This window comes from Populus nigra, chromosome 10 (genome assembly GCF_951802175.1).
Source record: "Populus nigra chromosome 10, ddPopNigr1.1, whole genome shotgun sequence".
Taxonomy (NCBI): domain Eukaryota; kingdom Viridiplantae; phylum Streptophyta; class Magnoliopsida; order Malpighiales; family Salicaceae; genus Populus; species Populus nigra.
Genome location: NC_084861.1, coordinates 11,678,608 through 11,695,274, shown reverse-complemented (window position 1 = coordinate 11,695,274; position 16,667 = coordinate 11,678,608). Strand labels below are relative to the sequence as shown.

Here is a 16,667-nt window from a genome sequence, read left to right as displayed (position 1 = left end):
AAAAATTGATGATCCACGAACTGGTGGTTATCATTATTATTTTACATGAAAAATGAATATAAGTAACTTGGTCCTTTACTTGATGAAAATGGACTGATTCAACTGAAGATCCATGGAAGCAGTCGCAGAGTTATTTGCATGGGCCACGAATGAATCAAAGAAAACACTATCTAATGATTCCCAATGGCGGCAACGAAGAATTCGTCAAGCACAAACGCCTATGGCCGATCACAACCAAAAGATTAATTTGCCATTATTGCTTCTACTAAATTAAAATGGCAATGACATCTTTAGAAACTGACACTCAAGTCTACCTGTGACCAATGACAAGTAGCACAGTAATTGTACAGGCAAACAAATAAATTAGCATCTTCAATTGCAAATGTTAATATGTTACACATATTTACACACATGATCCACATTACGAATGTTACACCTGATACTGTAACATATGCAACTCTACTGCGTCGTTAAACTATCAGTTACAACAACTAAATATCGGAGGAAATAATTTAGAGAAGGAATAAATATGACGAAAAGGGAAAAAGGAAAAATAAAATCCCCAGCTCACTCAGCACGAGCTGAACTAGACCTAAATTGATTTTATCAACTGTTTCTGCCTTTCCTACCCGAGATCAGAAGTCTGATTTCATGAGCTTTGCTCGTGGCTTTACACTGATGCTGTCAAAGGGGTTTAACTGGTCTACATGGATGTAATCCCTTGTTTTAAGAACCTGCAAAAGGGCAAAGATTAAGACCATCAATAATCATCGGAGTCGGAGGGAGGATCCACCGCCACACAAACAAGTTGCAAACAACAGATAGATAACTAGAATATCTTCCAATACATTTTAGCATATTCTTCATCACTGTTTTATTTCTCAATAAATCTTTCATATATTCAAACAAGCGCCCTGTATTAAAATGTCTTGGTCCTTGCACAACTCTGTTCTCCATATTATGTTGCCACTGTTAAAATTTAAAACGAACTGCTTGCCCACTGTCTATACTAACAAGTCCTTACCACATCAAAATTATGCAAATCCCCTTCAAACCCATTCAACAACTATTTTTCAACTTGAAAGAAATATTCATGTCCTTAACAGATCTTCAAAACACAATATGGTGTTCACCACAACCCAAGTGCGCAACACATACCAAAGTTTCAAAGAACATTCTTGATGCCTCCTTCCGAGTTTTACCAGCCAGAAGGTTGTCCACTGAAATGACCTTCCTTCCATTTCCACCTTCATTATCAAATATAGTCTGAAGGTACTTGGCAACAGCTCTGCAAAAGAAAAGCACAAAACATATTAAAGACTGCATTGAAGACAAAAACAAAGAATCTCCACAGCCAGTATCTTTAATATAAAATTACAAGATTTAAAAGGGAGAACATTGTCTAAGCTCATAATGATCCTGATCATCATAACCAGGGAACATCTTGCGATATCTTGACAACTCTGCAACAAATAAATAGTTTGTTCACTCTTTATAGTGGAGGAAGCGAAGATGGTATTAAATTGTACACTATTAAGTGATAATTATCATAGCAGAGATGACAATGCAAATAATTCAAAGCTTTCAACTAACATCCCAAGTTTGCAATGCCATCGTGTTTCCTCAAATATGCCACTCATATACCAAAACTTGCTAACAACCAACACCACTCTGTAAAGCAACCCAGAGAAGCTTTGGGGGAAAAAGAACCGCTTTGGATAGAGATTGAAAGATAAGGCAATCTCAGCTACAGTATACTGCTTTACACTACCCTACAGACCCACAGATGAAGTGCCAAAAAAGAAAGGAAGGGGGGGGGCAAAATTTCAACACATTAAGCAGGCTGATATCATATACCTATCATTTTGACCACATAATATCTAGGCATGATCTCAAATACCATGCACAACAGGAAAGTATGCACGCCCAGCATGCCAATGGAAATCCTTGTCCTAGATCCTATATGAATGCACACCAACAAACAGATACACACACATGCATACACAGACAAAACTCTGTTTCCATATCATCCAGCAAGAACCCAGCCCACACGATCCACACACACCTGGTGCGGGAAGACCATCCACTATTGTCAAGAAGGCGAGCATCTTCAGGACCTGGTATGCCATCATCATCATTTCCACCCATCTCATCATCATCTACATTCAAAAATTCTGAAAAGAAAATAGGCAAACCACCATTAAAAACAGAAACTCCACCAAATAGCACATACAAGCAGAAGAGAAGTCTTCACAAAGAAAATCAGTTCACTGTCCTAAGCCAAAAAATATTCATGCCATTGACTAACACAGGAAGGCCAAAGAGACTATTGAATCGCAAAACCCAAAAGTGATACCTAAACACCTGCTATAGCCTATTTCAAGCAAAGTTGATGGATGCAGAAAACATCAACGAATTATGAAACTATAGAAACAAAGAATCAGCAGTAAATTGGCTTGGATAAAAATAAAACTATGATTCTGTTAGGACCTAAAACACTGTAATGAACCAAATAAGCTCCATATCAAATCTAAATCATAATTCTGAATTCCTCAAATCTGTGAATCTTTTTTTTTTTTTTTTTGCATGTTCTCCATGCCTGCATCACTGTCGAGAATGGCTCTTTGCAACTAAATTTGAAATTTAATATCCCTACATAAATGATGTTTGCTGATAATTTACCAAACACTAAAAAATGAGGCAGAGATTTCTTCAACATTAAGTTTTAGATATTTTACGCTACAAAAAGAATGTCTAGCACCAAACATGTTCAAGTGTTTACTATATATATGAATGTTCATGATGAAAGAAACATTATAAGAAAGAAACGCAATTATCTAGGTTTGCAAATACTTCATTAAAACATGAAAGAGAAGCTCACCTGTATCATTTGCAAATGCAACATCTTGAAGATCCTGCACCATCAAACAATCTATTTAGCCAATGCTGGAATTATTTACAAGAGATTCTACTCATCCAATAATAATATGAGACTCCATAACCATATTATAATTCCATGCTAGGACAAAGTGATGCCAAATACAAATTGGCTTTTGAAGCAAATCACGACACATTTAAGGAAAGGCAAAAAATTAAAGCATGCCAAGCTATTACACATGGCTTCTTACTTGTGCGTCATACTTTGTGACTTCCCTGTTTGCTAACTGCTAAACATCTCTTATTGAAAAATAAAATAAAAAATAAAGAATCAGAAACAGCTAGACAAATTTCCACCAGATAAAAAAAACATATCAAGTTCATTAACAACAGAATAGACTGTGTTCCCTAAAATTGTTCGAGAAGGGAAAAACTAAGTGTGCAAAAAAAAGGTACAAATTTAGACGCACCTAGATGCCAAATCATGTTTTACAGTTACAAAAGCAGGCACAACAAAAAAAGAGAAAAAAAACGTAAAAAGCACCTAGATGACAAAGTAATGATTTCCAATAAAGATGCCTTGCAAGAGAAAATCAGAACAAAAATGATATCAGGAGTTTAACTTACAGCAGGATGGTCAGCATAAGTTATTTCAGCATCCACAATTCTCTGTGGATCAGCTTCTCGAGAAACAGGATAATCTCCACCATTTAGAGAAGCATTTTTGAAGTCTGTATCAGATCCTACAGGAAATGTAGGGTTCATCATTAATTCTTCATTACATAGATGATTAGAATCTCGGTCCTTATCAACATGCCATGAGCTCATGGCTAGGCCCCCATCTTCATTACCATCCCCTAGCTTGTCATTTTCAACATCATCCTGAGTTCGGTCAACATTTACAGAAGTGAGGTTAATGCATCCACCAATCTCTGAAGATATATTTGCAAGCAATGTGTCTGCATCATCAGCAGGTGCAGAACCATCAGCCTGAAAATCTACTCTGATGTCTGCTGGTGCGCCAGCTTTGCTTTCTTCCAACAACAGTTCCCATTCCCTTGATTCAGTTTCAACTGCAACAATATTTTGTTTATGATGTTTTAAAACTTCAATGTCATCGAGTGTTTTGCCATCACTCACATCCCTTAAATCAACCTCCCCAAATACTTGAGTATCCATCATATCCGATGGCAGAATTGAAGTATCCATCTGCAGAGAACCATCTGTGCCAGTAAAGCTATCCATGAGAGCCAACCCATCCACCATGTCACCAGCATCTCCAGAAATCAGTTCAGTGTGCGATCCATCAAAATGCAGAATAGCAGTGTGGTTTGCAGCATCTGTAACTTCCACATTCCCTTTATCAACTTCCATTTCAGTTATTTCCCCCAATATTCCATGTTCTGAAGATCTGTAATCAGAAACATCGACAATAGCACTCATTTGCCCTTGCTTCTCGGTCCAAATGAGATTCTCAGCAGGTTGTCCATCAACATCTTTTCTGCAAATAACAGGCTCAGTGCTTGCTTCCAATTCATTAACTTGAGCAACAGCTGGTCTACTAGAATCCTTTGCCGCTACAGAAGCATTGTTATCATCATTGTCATCTATCTCTATTCTGCTCAAATCAAATGTTTCACTGTGCAAACATGTCAGCTCTGCCGACATACCTGAAAGACCAAAATTTAATCAGCTTGTATCTTCATAAGCAAATGAAATTTGGTTGCATGAATAACAATAAAATCAAATGAAGCAAGCATAATTTAAAGACAGGCAAGATAACCAAAGGTTACAAAAAAAATTCCTGTCCACCGAAATTTAGCCTGCATAATCACAAGCTGGGAGTGAATCAAGTGAAACTCATGGCACAAGCTGAAAGACAAAAAAAAAGGGGGGGCAATCATACCACTCATGAAATACAACTAGATTCTGTTGTAACATTCTTCTGTTGAAAATATATAGAGAGGGGATGTCATGGTTATTCAACTTTGATTGGTACAACATGAAAAGATGTTCCTAAATTGTGTACTGTGGGACTATAAGAGCTCTCAAAGTTAATAGGAGAGTCACATTGATTGTTATAACTAAAGCCAGGACATAATCAGACAGAACAAATCATTACAATTTAAACAAATAAATAAATTACAGCAACCAAGCATGCTGAAGATTTTGCAAAATGCACTCACCGGTCAATACTGGTTCACTGAAAATTTCTTCATCTAAGGATTGTCTCTGAATCATTAAAATCTCAGTGCGTGTGCACGGAGCTTTCTTTCGTATGCGACGTATGTCTTCAGTATTAGTTAACTGTTGGCGTATAGTACTTGACAGGGGGGAAATGGAAAACCATCAGCAGTATTTAACAGATGATAAGAATTCTAGGACACCAAAACATTCAGTGCATGATTGAAATTTATATTCTTAAACTGATTGATTATGCAAGTGATGGTCAGAAAAATACTTGGGTGCTGAAAGACTGAACCACCAAGCACCATTTCTCAAAAAAAATTATAGCATATACTGCCACTGAAGCCCAGTAGACAAAAGCACAAAGCTATATTAAGCCTAATGGGTAACCTATCTTCATGCAACTATATCAAAGGGAGTTAGAGTTGTTCAACAAAGCTAAAGGGATCATTGAACAGCAAAGACAATGAGCTTATGCAACAGGTAGATAGAAGAGACTCTTTCAAGAAACAGCAGCAGCAACATACTTAATTTAAGTGTATAAACTTTATGGTCAACAAGGATGGAGGAAAGGGCTTGTAAAAGACAATAGCTAGCAGAATTTTTCTATTTTATTAGTTCAATAGTTTGACATGCAAGAGAGGCTTGCTTTACTGCCAGACTCTTAAACCAAGTATAGATATTTACTACTACAAATAGCAGTTGACAACAGGTAACTTATGAAAACAAGAGTAAAATGAAAAAAAAAAAGTCATACTCGCCATGCAAGACCATTGAATCATCCATAAGCACCTTCCTCTTCATGGCACTAGGACGAGATGCAGACCGGGCACGTTTCATGGATGCCACTTCAGGTGCAGGTGGAGTAGTTTTCACTTTCAGAACTGAAGATCTTCTTCCAACTGAAAAAACAATATGCAAGGTCAAACATGCCCACATATTTATAAAAGTCACCTTTTCTCAAAGCAAGTCCAATGAACCTTTTTTCTTGTTATATATGCACAACTCATGAGTCATGTCACAGCATGGCATTCTAAGAGGCATCAAGAACCATATACCTAATATAGAAGATAGCAAGTCATCATCATCAGGAATGGAATCCACGGTTCTCTTTGATCTAGAGACACCAAAAGAATCAACTGAATTTAAACTCTGCACAGTTAGTGAACTTTCTGTAAAACTACGCTTTTTTCCAGTAATGTTGGTTCCAGCACTGCTTCTGTCACCCCCATCTACAATTTCTTCGACTGGAGTTGACTCAACCAGCAAATCATTTGGCTTATCAAGAAGCCCTTGAGGCACAGAAAGCAACTTTTCAGGTGTAGGCAATTCAGAAGTCAAGGAACTATTCAAGTTTTCCAACTGATTATCACTAGGGAATGTATTGTCTGGTTGCTCATCTTGCTTCCCACCATCTGCTTGAATTTCTCCAGGTAAATTGAGTTCAGATATCTGAATTTCCACTGATTGTATAACATCAGTCGCATGGCATTTTTCACCTGCAAGGGTAAGAGATCCATTAAACATTAAAAAGTATAGCTTGTAACACGTGCAGAAGATTCAAACAACACCTTGCACAACAATTTACTCAAAGTTCATTCATATAGCTTGTAGAACAAACCTTGCACCTTAGTGGAAATTCCAGAAGCATGGAATGCTTCCTCCCCGCTGGACATCTCCAATGAACATGGTGCAAGACCTTGTGTTTCAGGTGGAAGCTGAAAATCATCATTATTAATCCCGTGAAATGATGAATCAGGTCCACTCATGTAGGAATTGCATGCACGGAGCACACCCATGCAATTGTGTGTCTTTTCTCCATCAACATCTTTGCTCAAAGAATCAGGATCCTCTGGCCCTTGGTGAGCCTGAGCATCACCCTCTGGGGCACCAGCCAATTCCAATGGACAGCCAGTATTCACATCTACAGCTTTTCCAAGTGAGCTCAAGTCTTCCACAGCATTAGCAATTTCGAGATTATCTGGTTCATGTAACCTGACTCCTGTGGATTCTCTGCACTCCCCATTGATTTTATCGACAGAGGGCACAGTGGCGTCACCATTGCAGACAACGTTATTTATCACTTCTACATTGTCTGATCCATCTAATGCACAAACCGTCCCATCTGCTGCTAAACAATCTATATTCACTGTGGTAGATAGTAACTCTCCTGGTGACTCTGCTTGATTGATTTCCAAATCACCAGAAAGGCAGCCATTCTCCTCAGCAGGTATGCACACAACAGTATCACAGTTTAAACGATTGCCCAAAGACAAATTCATTGTGTCATCCCTGTGATGATTTGGCTTACTGGAAGCATTTCCAGTGCTCTCTATGCCATCGGTCAACTTGTTATCTTCTGATTTTAAATGATCATCACAGGCTAGACCATCCTGAACACTGGACAAGTTTGGCTCTTCTACTAACCCAGGAGTGGAAGGAGCCTGAGCATAGTCCAGAGATTCAGAATTTGAAGCTTGACTTACCATCTGCTCACAAGGGTAAACCATTTTCATCAGCTAAAATTATCCTCCCACTTCCAAGAAAAATGATAAATTCAACAAATTACATTAACAAAAATTAATGGACCAAATTAAGAGGAAAAAAAGTATTGGGTGAAGGGAATAAGTGACTACTAGAGGTAATAGAACATATTTCGGATTTCCATATCAACCTTGTTTCTAGTACCATTCACTGGCATGGCTTCTGCAGTTCCAATCACGTCATGATCTTCCTCTACTTTTGGTTCCAATGGCTCAGCAGACGTCTGAAGACTCAGCCTGCAAAAAGGGGGTTGATATTATGAATCAATCACCAGGTTAACTATCCACACATATTCTATGAACTTATATTTTCAAACTTTGCACATTGTAAATGATTCCATGAATCAACAATCACTAATTACCCACAATAATAATAATAGCCTTGTGATGGACTATTTATTATGGAGTGGATGTTGAGCCAGGCATACATTACATGCAAGCTATCTATTTCCTTTATCTTAACCAAATGCAACCATGAAAATCTCATTAAAACCACAACATCATACTACAAACACTAAATTCAGCAATATGCATATAAAAGCAATTTTTAGATAAAAGGTTAGTATCCTATCTGTGACAGTTTGCCTTGAGGGGTGTCTATGCAAACTGAAGTACACACAAATGATACACTTGAGCAATTTATTAATATCTCCATTTATATGCATTGTGCTCTCACCAAATTAACTGCAGCTATAATGACATATTACTATTGGGCACAAAGACTTGACCAAAGATAACAAAACATAGTCCATGTATAAATAATATGAATAGGAATTATGCTCAATCACGTACTTGAAAATGAATTCTAATTTGCATTTATTAATATAACAATCAAAATATTAGCATTTGGTAACCGCAATCTGAAAAAACATCTATCTATGGGACAAGCACAAGGCTGTCTTTCAAATAGTATCTCCTCGCCATCCAAAAAATGAATAAAACAAATTGGAGTTTGAAAGTATGTGAACAAATGAACACACAATTGAACAAATGAACACACAATCACATGAAAGGTTTGAAAAGGAATCAGATAGCAAAGTTGTAGAAATCCATACTCTGAAACTTCATCAGACCTTGGAGCTGCAACCTTGTCTAGGAACAGGTCCTGTTTATAAGCAAACCATGAAAGAAAATTTAGAAATCACATAGTACAATAAAGCGAACTAGTGGAGTATGAAACAGATTTATCCAACACCATAAAAAAAATGGATGGTAGGAGGTATTGAGAAAATCTCATGCATAGATGCAGAGTGGCGCGCCCATGCATGTGGCACATATGAGGGTTCCTAATTTAAAAATATGGTTGAACATATCTACTATCACTAAATACCAGTAAAACAGTAAAACCATAATGACCAAATTGCAATTCAATGTAGATTCCAACCCATCTTGCAAAGATATATATAGACGCAAGCAGAAGAAAATTACCTCTTCAAGGTCCAAATCAACATGAGAAGTGTCACCATCACCAAACCGCTCTGAAAGCAACCCCAAAATATATCAGAAATCCATTAAGTGCATAGCCATCTCTACAAAATTAAATGCAATATTCCCATGACTTGCAAAGGCATACACTAACCATCCAATCCAAATTGTGATGTGGAGTAGACAACACCATCCATTGTGTCTTGGAGGGTAATCTGCTCCCTTGTACTAATGTGATGATCAACATAGTTGCTGCAAGAAAGTGCTGTGTCAATATCCAGATAAAAAGGCATCATAGGTTCCTAGCAGCAAATTGACATTTTATGATTCAGACCTATATTCAATCAATAGACAGGGAAAATGAACACTTTGAAATTCTCATGAATCTTCTACAATCATCAGAAGTTTGCAGCAAAACATTACCATACAAGTACCAAAAAAAATCAAGCCATATAATTAGTCCAGCAGAACAGGCCACGCAGTAACTTGAAAAACTTAGATTGTCAGGCATCTAACAATTACTGGATAAAGACCAGTGCATATAATGGTTGGACCCTTTTAAGAATGAACCCACAAGCAAAAAAATCAGCTCCAGATCTTCGCCAGATCAGCATGTATCTGGAGCTCTTTTGAACTACAAAAGTAAACCATGATCTATAACAGATTAGCTTCAGTAATCAACATTATTCGGATGTTTTGGAACTAACCCTTGAAAAATATCATTGTCCGGAAGCTCAAAATCATCAAGATCAAAAGTCTCTGGCAAGGTGATGGAGTGATATGGGGCAGTTGATTCTTCTGGTGGTAAATCAACAGCAGTGGAGCGGAAAGCTTGCTTTACCTTGAGCAAAGCCTCACTGCAATCATCAAAAAGGTAACTCACCTTTCTAGAATATATCCTCACCACACCAAGCAGAAGATGACTAGACAATCTCAGTGCAATTGGTACGTCGGGAAAAAGAATTGAATCTGCTCAAAAACAGAAGATACATGAGCCAAGAAAGAGTGAATAATCAAAACAACAGGAAGCAGTGAGAGGCCAAATCGAAATTTTTCAAATCCATTCAAATGAATCTCCGACTATGATGCTACCAGAAGATAAGCATGAACATGGAATGAGGGATGATAGAAAGAAGGAAATATCAAAGTTTATATTTAAACTAAGGCCAGAGGAACCAAAGATGATAATTCTCCGAAGATAATGAACAACTAAGCATCAATGTGCCATATATGAGACAATCAATGGACAACAAATACAAACCGCATCAAAGAGTACACAAATGCTCCAACTCATATAACTGCTCTGAATTTCAATGTTTGCTTGTAACAGATGGACATAACTTAACTTTGGACACGCATCTAACACTAGTCTAGGATTAAAATATACTCAATGCTTGCAGGTTCATATAATTCTCTAATGCTATAGAATTGATACATTTATTCAATCAGCATAAATTACAGCAGCACTTTCTATTTGAATACAAAAGGCCCAACAATTAACAATCATCCCAGATCAAGGAAAGAACTAACCATGCTGGTTCCTCTACATCAAACACCATTCTTATTTTCCAAGTGAGTTACCCTATCCAAAGTATGCTCAATGTAATAGGAATTGAACAAAAAAGACAATTTTCACTGATAACAAAGATAAAGAAGGATCCCATTGGCTCATAACAGCTTGTTAGCAAATCCGTTTCATTTCTAGCACCCAACTATTTTACTTCCCGTGGATCATAATTACCACGGGGGAGATCCTTTTAGTAATGTTTATGTTTCCATGTATATCAACGATGATAAATCAAATCAATTATGCACTACGTTCAAGAAGAGGAACATGTTATTGTTGATTCATTGCAATGTGGCAATGAAGCTTCAGGCTAAAATTTCTGCTTTTGTTCATGGTGGTTTTGGTTTGGTTTCTTTTGGAAAGCTGGCAACACAAAGTTGTATCCATGAAAAAAAAGGTAGCTTTGGAGTTTTCTTCCTCGTACTCTATTTTGATTGATTTGAATGAGGAGCAATAATAGTAATTGAAGTGGAGGATGGCCCCTTTCTCAGTCAGAAGAATTTTTAAGCAGAATTTTTAAGCAGTGCAATGGAACTAGGACAGAAATAATACTACATTTTCCTTCATTAATTTCTGCTTTTAGATAGCAAGTAGATTGGAAGGTTTTGGTTTCCTTCAAGCATATTACATGTGTTCAAGAGGTGGTGTCCCAAAAAACATCATGCTTAACTAGTTAGTAAAACAAAAAAAAAAGGCAAAGCCAGTTCTAGCAATAATTGCAATTTAATGTCAATGGTCACAAAGCGATAGAAATATAAAGACAGCAGGAGATCGACTAATAACCTAATAAGACAGATGACCAGATCACGAATAATCTGAATAAATAAAATTATTACTGCTACAACAACTAAAGAAAACTTGGGTAAATGAGAGATAACGTCATTTTCATTTTACTCGTAGATACAGGCAACTCAAAATATCACCATATGCTCCAACTGTCCCAAAAAAAAAAGCAGATACATCCCAGAAGGAAATTAAATATAGCAAAACAACGAACCCCATGGAACAGTGGTGTTCCACTTCATCAGTCATTAGAGCGTCGTGGTATCATTTCTTTCTCGAAAGAAATCAAACAAATTGAAAGTAAATATTGTACAAAAGTAGATAAAAACTAACCTACAGAGACACCAATATCAGTATCAGCGACCTGATTCTTCCGAAGCTTCCTCTCCAGATGAGCAGCTATCCAAATTGTACCCAAAGGCCCTTTCTTGGCCAAAATAAACTGTGAATAAAACATTTCTTACCTCCGAGTTAATTAAACTCCACCCACTTCAGTTCTCATACAACAGTCTACACCCTAAATATTCAATACTATCTTATCCACTGCCCAATTTAACTTCTAAACGCATTTCAAAGCCCACGAATTTGCTTAATTTACAACAGAAACCCTAATTTTCAATACAGCACTTCGTTCCCTCTAAATTCTCCACAAAAAGCTCTGAACTTTCAATTATCGATTATACGCCCCAGCAATCAAAGTGAATAAGAACACTTCGAATTTAGCAACTTAGTATGATAAACGACCAGAACCCTAACTTCAATACCAGAATGACTCCTAAAAACCCTAAATTTATACTTGCGCCATGAAATTGAACACGGTTAGCAAAACAAAACCCCCAATTTTGCATCCAAAAACAGAAACCCTAATTCGACTTTCTAGCTACCACACGATCTCAGAAACTCCCAAACACAACAAAACAGCTCCATGTCCACGAATTTCGAACGATTCACCAATCAGAAGCTTCAAAAAATTGCAAAAGAACCCGAAACCCTAGCTTCGCCGAATCGACAACGTCTTCGAGGTGTAATTGGTTTGGAGGGGAAGTTGACGTGAAGAGAGACTGGGTTTGAGCGAGTTGAGAAACGTCGAGTCAAGGATCGAGCAGAGAGAAAATCTAATAAACTGAGAAGGAGAGATGTAGGAAAATAAAATCTTTTTGGGAGGAGTAAAGTAAAATAAAAGGGCTCTTACTCTTTACTCTTGTATTTTTTAGATTTTTAGATTACTATTATTATTTATCATTTATTTTAATTTGTTAACGTTGTTGAGTGGCTCGTGTGTTTGTTTACTTCTCTTGCGCTGCTACTGTTGATTGGGTGCTCCCAGCTGTGGTTTGGCTTTGATCGAGCGCTTTCAGCCGTCCGATTTGCAAAGTGGTTTTTGAATGTTTGATCAGGGGGGCTCCAGATCTAATTGTTACCGCTCTTCTTTTTGGCTTTCATGGCGCCTTCCCTTCCAATGCAGAGAATATTTGAAAAGGTTATAAAACTTATTTTTTAAAGTGGTTTTTTATTTAAAAAATATTAATATAATATTTTTTTATTTTTAAAATTTATTTTTAACATCAAAACAATTTAAAAATATTTAAAAAATTAATTTAAAGTAAAAATAAATAAAATTTTAACAAAAAAAATGTTAAAACTCGCTTTCAAATACCCCTTGAAAATATTTACCAGACATTATTTTTAAGAAAACTATTTACCTACATTAACAATTAGAAAATTAAAATTAAAAAAAAAACCAAGAAGGAGTGTTTTATTATAAATCTTTTATAAAATATGATTCATTATAGCAATGTTTTTATTTTTACCTTGACATAGTTTTTTATAATCAATATATCCTTTCAATACTAATTTTATTATTCAGCATAAAATTTATTATGATTTAGATTTCATAATTTTTAATTTATTTTTATAAAATTATTTTAGTCTTATGATTTGAATCGTAAGTTTAACAGTTTAATCCGATTTACTCAAGCTTTTATTCTATTTTCTAGTTGACTTTTTTTAAAAAAAAAATTGGATTAATTAGGAATTAGGTTCGTAATTTATTTTTTTTTATTTTTTATGAGATTATCTTTATCTCATGACTCAGGTCAAGGGTTTGACAAACTAACTTGGCTTGACTCAAATTAAATTGTTTTTTGTACCCTTTTTTATTGGTTTTTTTTTACTTTTATCTTTTAGCACTGGATTTATTAAAAAATGATCTTTGTGATTTATTTTAATTTGTTTTCTTTTGAATTGTCTCGGTTTTTTTATCTTGAATACGAGTTTGATAAGTTAACTCCAGTTTACTCGAGTTGTTATTTTTTGTCGTTTTTTTAATGGATTTTTTTTTAGTTTCATAATGCAGTATCTGGTTTATTGTAAATTAGTTTATGTAATTTGTTATGATTTATTTTCGGTATAGTTATTATTGTTTTATAACTCAGCATGCGGGTTAACAGATTAATTCGTGTTAACTTTGATCTATTCAATATGTTGTTGTCCTGATATTTATATAACAAAATATTATCTTTAATATTTACTTTTAGCCAAACTATATTTTTATCAATTATCTAAATTGTTTTTAAATCTTTTAGATCAATGGTGAATTCCCACACAGTTTTTTTTCTACTTGAAAAAACATTTGCAATGCTTAAATAATATTTTATATTAATTTTTTTTATCCGACCCGTCATACATTGCTGGTTAATAAATATTATTTACTAGAGTAGTATTTGACGAATTTCCCCTGGCTATAAAAAAAGACATCTAGCTAGGATTCAAGGGCATAATGACTTGTTTGCCATGAATCAATGTTATTTTCAAATTGTTTTGGAGTAGATTGGTTTTTTCAATTCTCTATAACAATTAAACTACTGAAACATATCCAGAAACAAAAAAGGGTGGCTTAAGCCCAGGCAGGGGCTCTCGTATCTTTCTTGTTTTTTTTTTATTAAAGTTAAATTACTTAATTACCTAGTTTTTAAATCAACAAAGCTATTTTTCAGGAGTATTTTAGTTTTTTAATCGTGATTTTTTTTGTTAATATCAAGTTAATTTAGGTATTTTTATATTTTAATAAATGTTTAATATAAAAAAAAACTCTATCAATGCATATGAGATCATTTGGTTATTAAATATATCGTGATATTTGAAAGATCTTGGCATTCTCTACGATAAACAATACATGCTTGTGTCATTTAACATGCTTTACTAATTAATTAGAGTTTATTTATTGTTACTTTCAAATCAATAAACCCTTCACGCTTGGTTGATTTCAGTTCTATATTATCATGTGCAAGCTTCTATTTATTGCTATTTGTTAGGTTTATCTCCCTTGACAGCATTTCTTTTTCATGGAAATCATGCTTGCATCCACTGCTGTAATTTTAAAACTCAGTTAGAAAATCTTCCACGTACATTCACTCGTTTAATTACACAATTAATATTCCAATTTTTTCTTCATAAAAATCAAGCTTGCATTTATTATAACAACAAAGCACTGCCAGAATTTATTTTTTTAAAAAAAAAACCAATAAAAGTTTAAGCAATAAACATTTTGTTGTTGTTTACCCGTGGAAATTGGGATGGAAAGTTCTCATCTGTAATTTCTGTTGAAAACAGCAAAGGAATAAAAAAAAATGTTGGCATCGATAACATGAAAATTTAATCGGTGGTTTTAAAACTCGAAACTCCTCTCTTCAACCACATTTATTCTTCTTGCTTGATTTCAATTCAAGCCCTAACCCCATTTATTTGAAATTTTAACAGCTCATTTCAATTTAAACCTCTAAAGTCCGAGAACCCAACTCGCCACCGTCGGCGCAAGCTTTATCCCCTGGTTCCATTCCCTATCGAACTTCACCCCTCCAGATAAGTAAATTCACTAATTTGTGTTTAGAGTTAGTTTATTGAATTTTGTTTATAGTTTTTGTATTTTGCTTGTATGTTTAAGTATTTTGGTTTTTTAAAGTGATATTTTTATTGTATTAGTGTATAATTTGTATTTTAGGGTTTGTTTGTGAAGTGAGAGGTATATTTAATTTGTGAGTTCATGAATTTGAATCTCATCGTGTAAGTCAAGTGTGTTAAAATTAAAAAAATAATAAGTAATTTAATGAGTACAAGTTATTTTATGGCTAAGATGAAAATTCAGGAAAAATTGATTTAATGTATGATTGATAATAATTAAAGTAGCAACTCAAGCTGAGTGGCTTGAGTTTAAGAATTGATAAATAAATTATAACAATTAAAGTATTAATTAATGTTGTTATTTATTGATAATATCAAGATATTTAAATTTATGGTGTTTATGATAGAGAAAGTGACAATGGTGATAATATTTGTAGCAATGGCCATGATAATTAATAGTATTGATGGTTTTGATGATATTTGTTGCGACAATAGTGATATTAGTAGTGGCTATAAAATGTTAATTGGCAATGAGAGTGGTTGAGTGGTGACAACAACTAATAGTTGCGGCAGCAAAACGATGATTATTATTTTGATGACAGAGGTGTATAACAGTATAAGAGCTACAACGATATATTGATAAAATAGTGATTGTACTAATAAAAAAAACAATGGTGGTGGTGCGATGATGACAGTTATGAAGTGATGATGGTTATTACCGTGGCAATAATACTGGTATATTGATGATAGTTAAAGTGGTCAATAGATGATGTATTAAAAGTCGGTAGGTTAACTATAATTATTTTTTATTAAATAACCAAACTCATGTTTGGTGTTAAGTTTTATTTTTTAAATTATGTTTATTGTTTTTTTTTTAGGTAATGCGATGATCCAGCCATAAGAGAAAATAGATCAGGCATCCCCTATTTAGTGCATGAATTCCATCCAAGACAATTTGATATTAGGGTGGAGATGCAATTTTTCTTTTTCTTTTTTCTTTTTTTGCTGTGATCGCAATGTTATTTGTTTTTTACTGAGTTAATCTATTGTATTGCTCATTTATATATTTTTCAAAATTATTCATGCATGAATTCTATCTATTTCGTTAATGTTCACTATCTATATTAATTTGGTATTTAAATATCCAGACTATGAAACCTCGCAGATCTACACAGTTTATTCAGCATTGTCTAGATGAAAAGTTAATAATAAGTCTTGGATCTTTGCTGGTTTTTCAAATTCATGAGATTTTGTTTGTCATGTTTATGGGTTTATCGCGAGCAGCTGTCGGCTCGGAGATCATGGATTAAAAAAAAATACTAATGAAATATTATGTCAATATAAAAAATTGCTGACAGGATAAAATAAAGTTTTGATAACAGTAT

General features: G+C 34.7%; 1 protein-coding gene across 1 annotated transcript; it reads right to left on the bottom strand.

Annotated features, from left to right (window-relative positions):
* Nucleotides 1-342: 342 nt before the first annotated feature.
* LOC133705495 (sister chromatid cohesion 1 protein 4-like) lies at nucleotides 343-12,584 on the bottom strand. The gene is made up of 15 exons (XM_062130745.1): nucleotides 11,716-12,584; nucleotides 9,740-10,001; nucleotides 9,187-9,284; nucleotides 9,036-9,085; nucleotides 8,663-8,712; nucleotides 7,739-7,844; nucleotides 6,686-7,553; nucleotides 6,123-6,563; nucleotides 5,822-5,966; nucleotides 5,064-5,200; nucleotides 3,505-4,547; nucleotides 2,882-2,915; nucleotides 2,066-2,174; nucleotides 1,159-1,288; nucleotides 343-734 (listed from the first exon to the last, which is right to left on the bottom strand). Exons 1-15 carry the CDS (start codon nucleotides 11,837-11,839, stop codon nucleotides 636-638), a joined length of 3,696 nt encoding a protein of 1,231 aa, XP_061986729.1. The 5' UTR covers nucleotides 11,840-12,584; the 3' UTR covers nucleotides 343-635.
* Nucleotides 12,585-16,667: the final 4,083 nt, after the last annotated feature.

What these genes read in the sequence shown, in the direction of transcription:
- LOC133705495 (XM_062130745.1), bottom strand. Translation starts at nt 11,839, where the DNA reads ATGTTTTATTCACAGTTTATTTTGGCCAAGAAAGGGCCTTTGGGTACA. An exon ending in TGATATTGGTGTCTCTGTAG is followed by an intron (nt 10,002 to 11,715) that starts GTTAGTTTTTAT and finishes GTTTTTGAGCAG; the next exon opens with ATTCAATTCTTTTTCCCGAC. An exon ending in AGGTCTGATGAAGTTTCAGA is followed by an intron (nt 7,845 to 8,662) that starts GTATGGATTTCT and finishes CCCTTTTTGCAG; the next exon opens with GCTGAGTCTTCAGACGTCTG.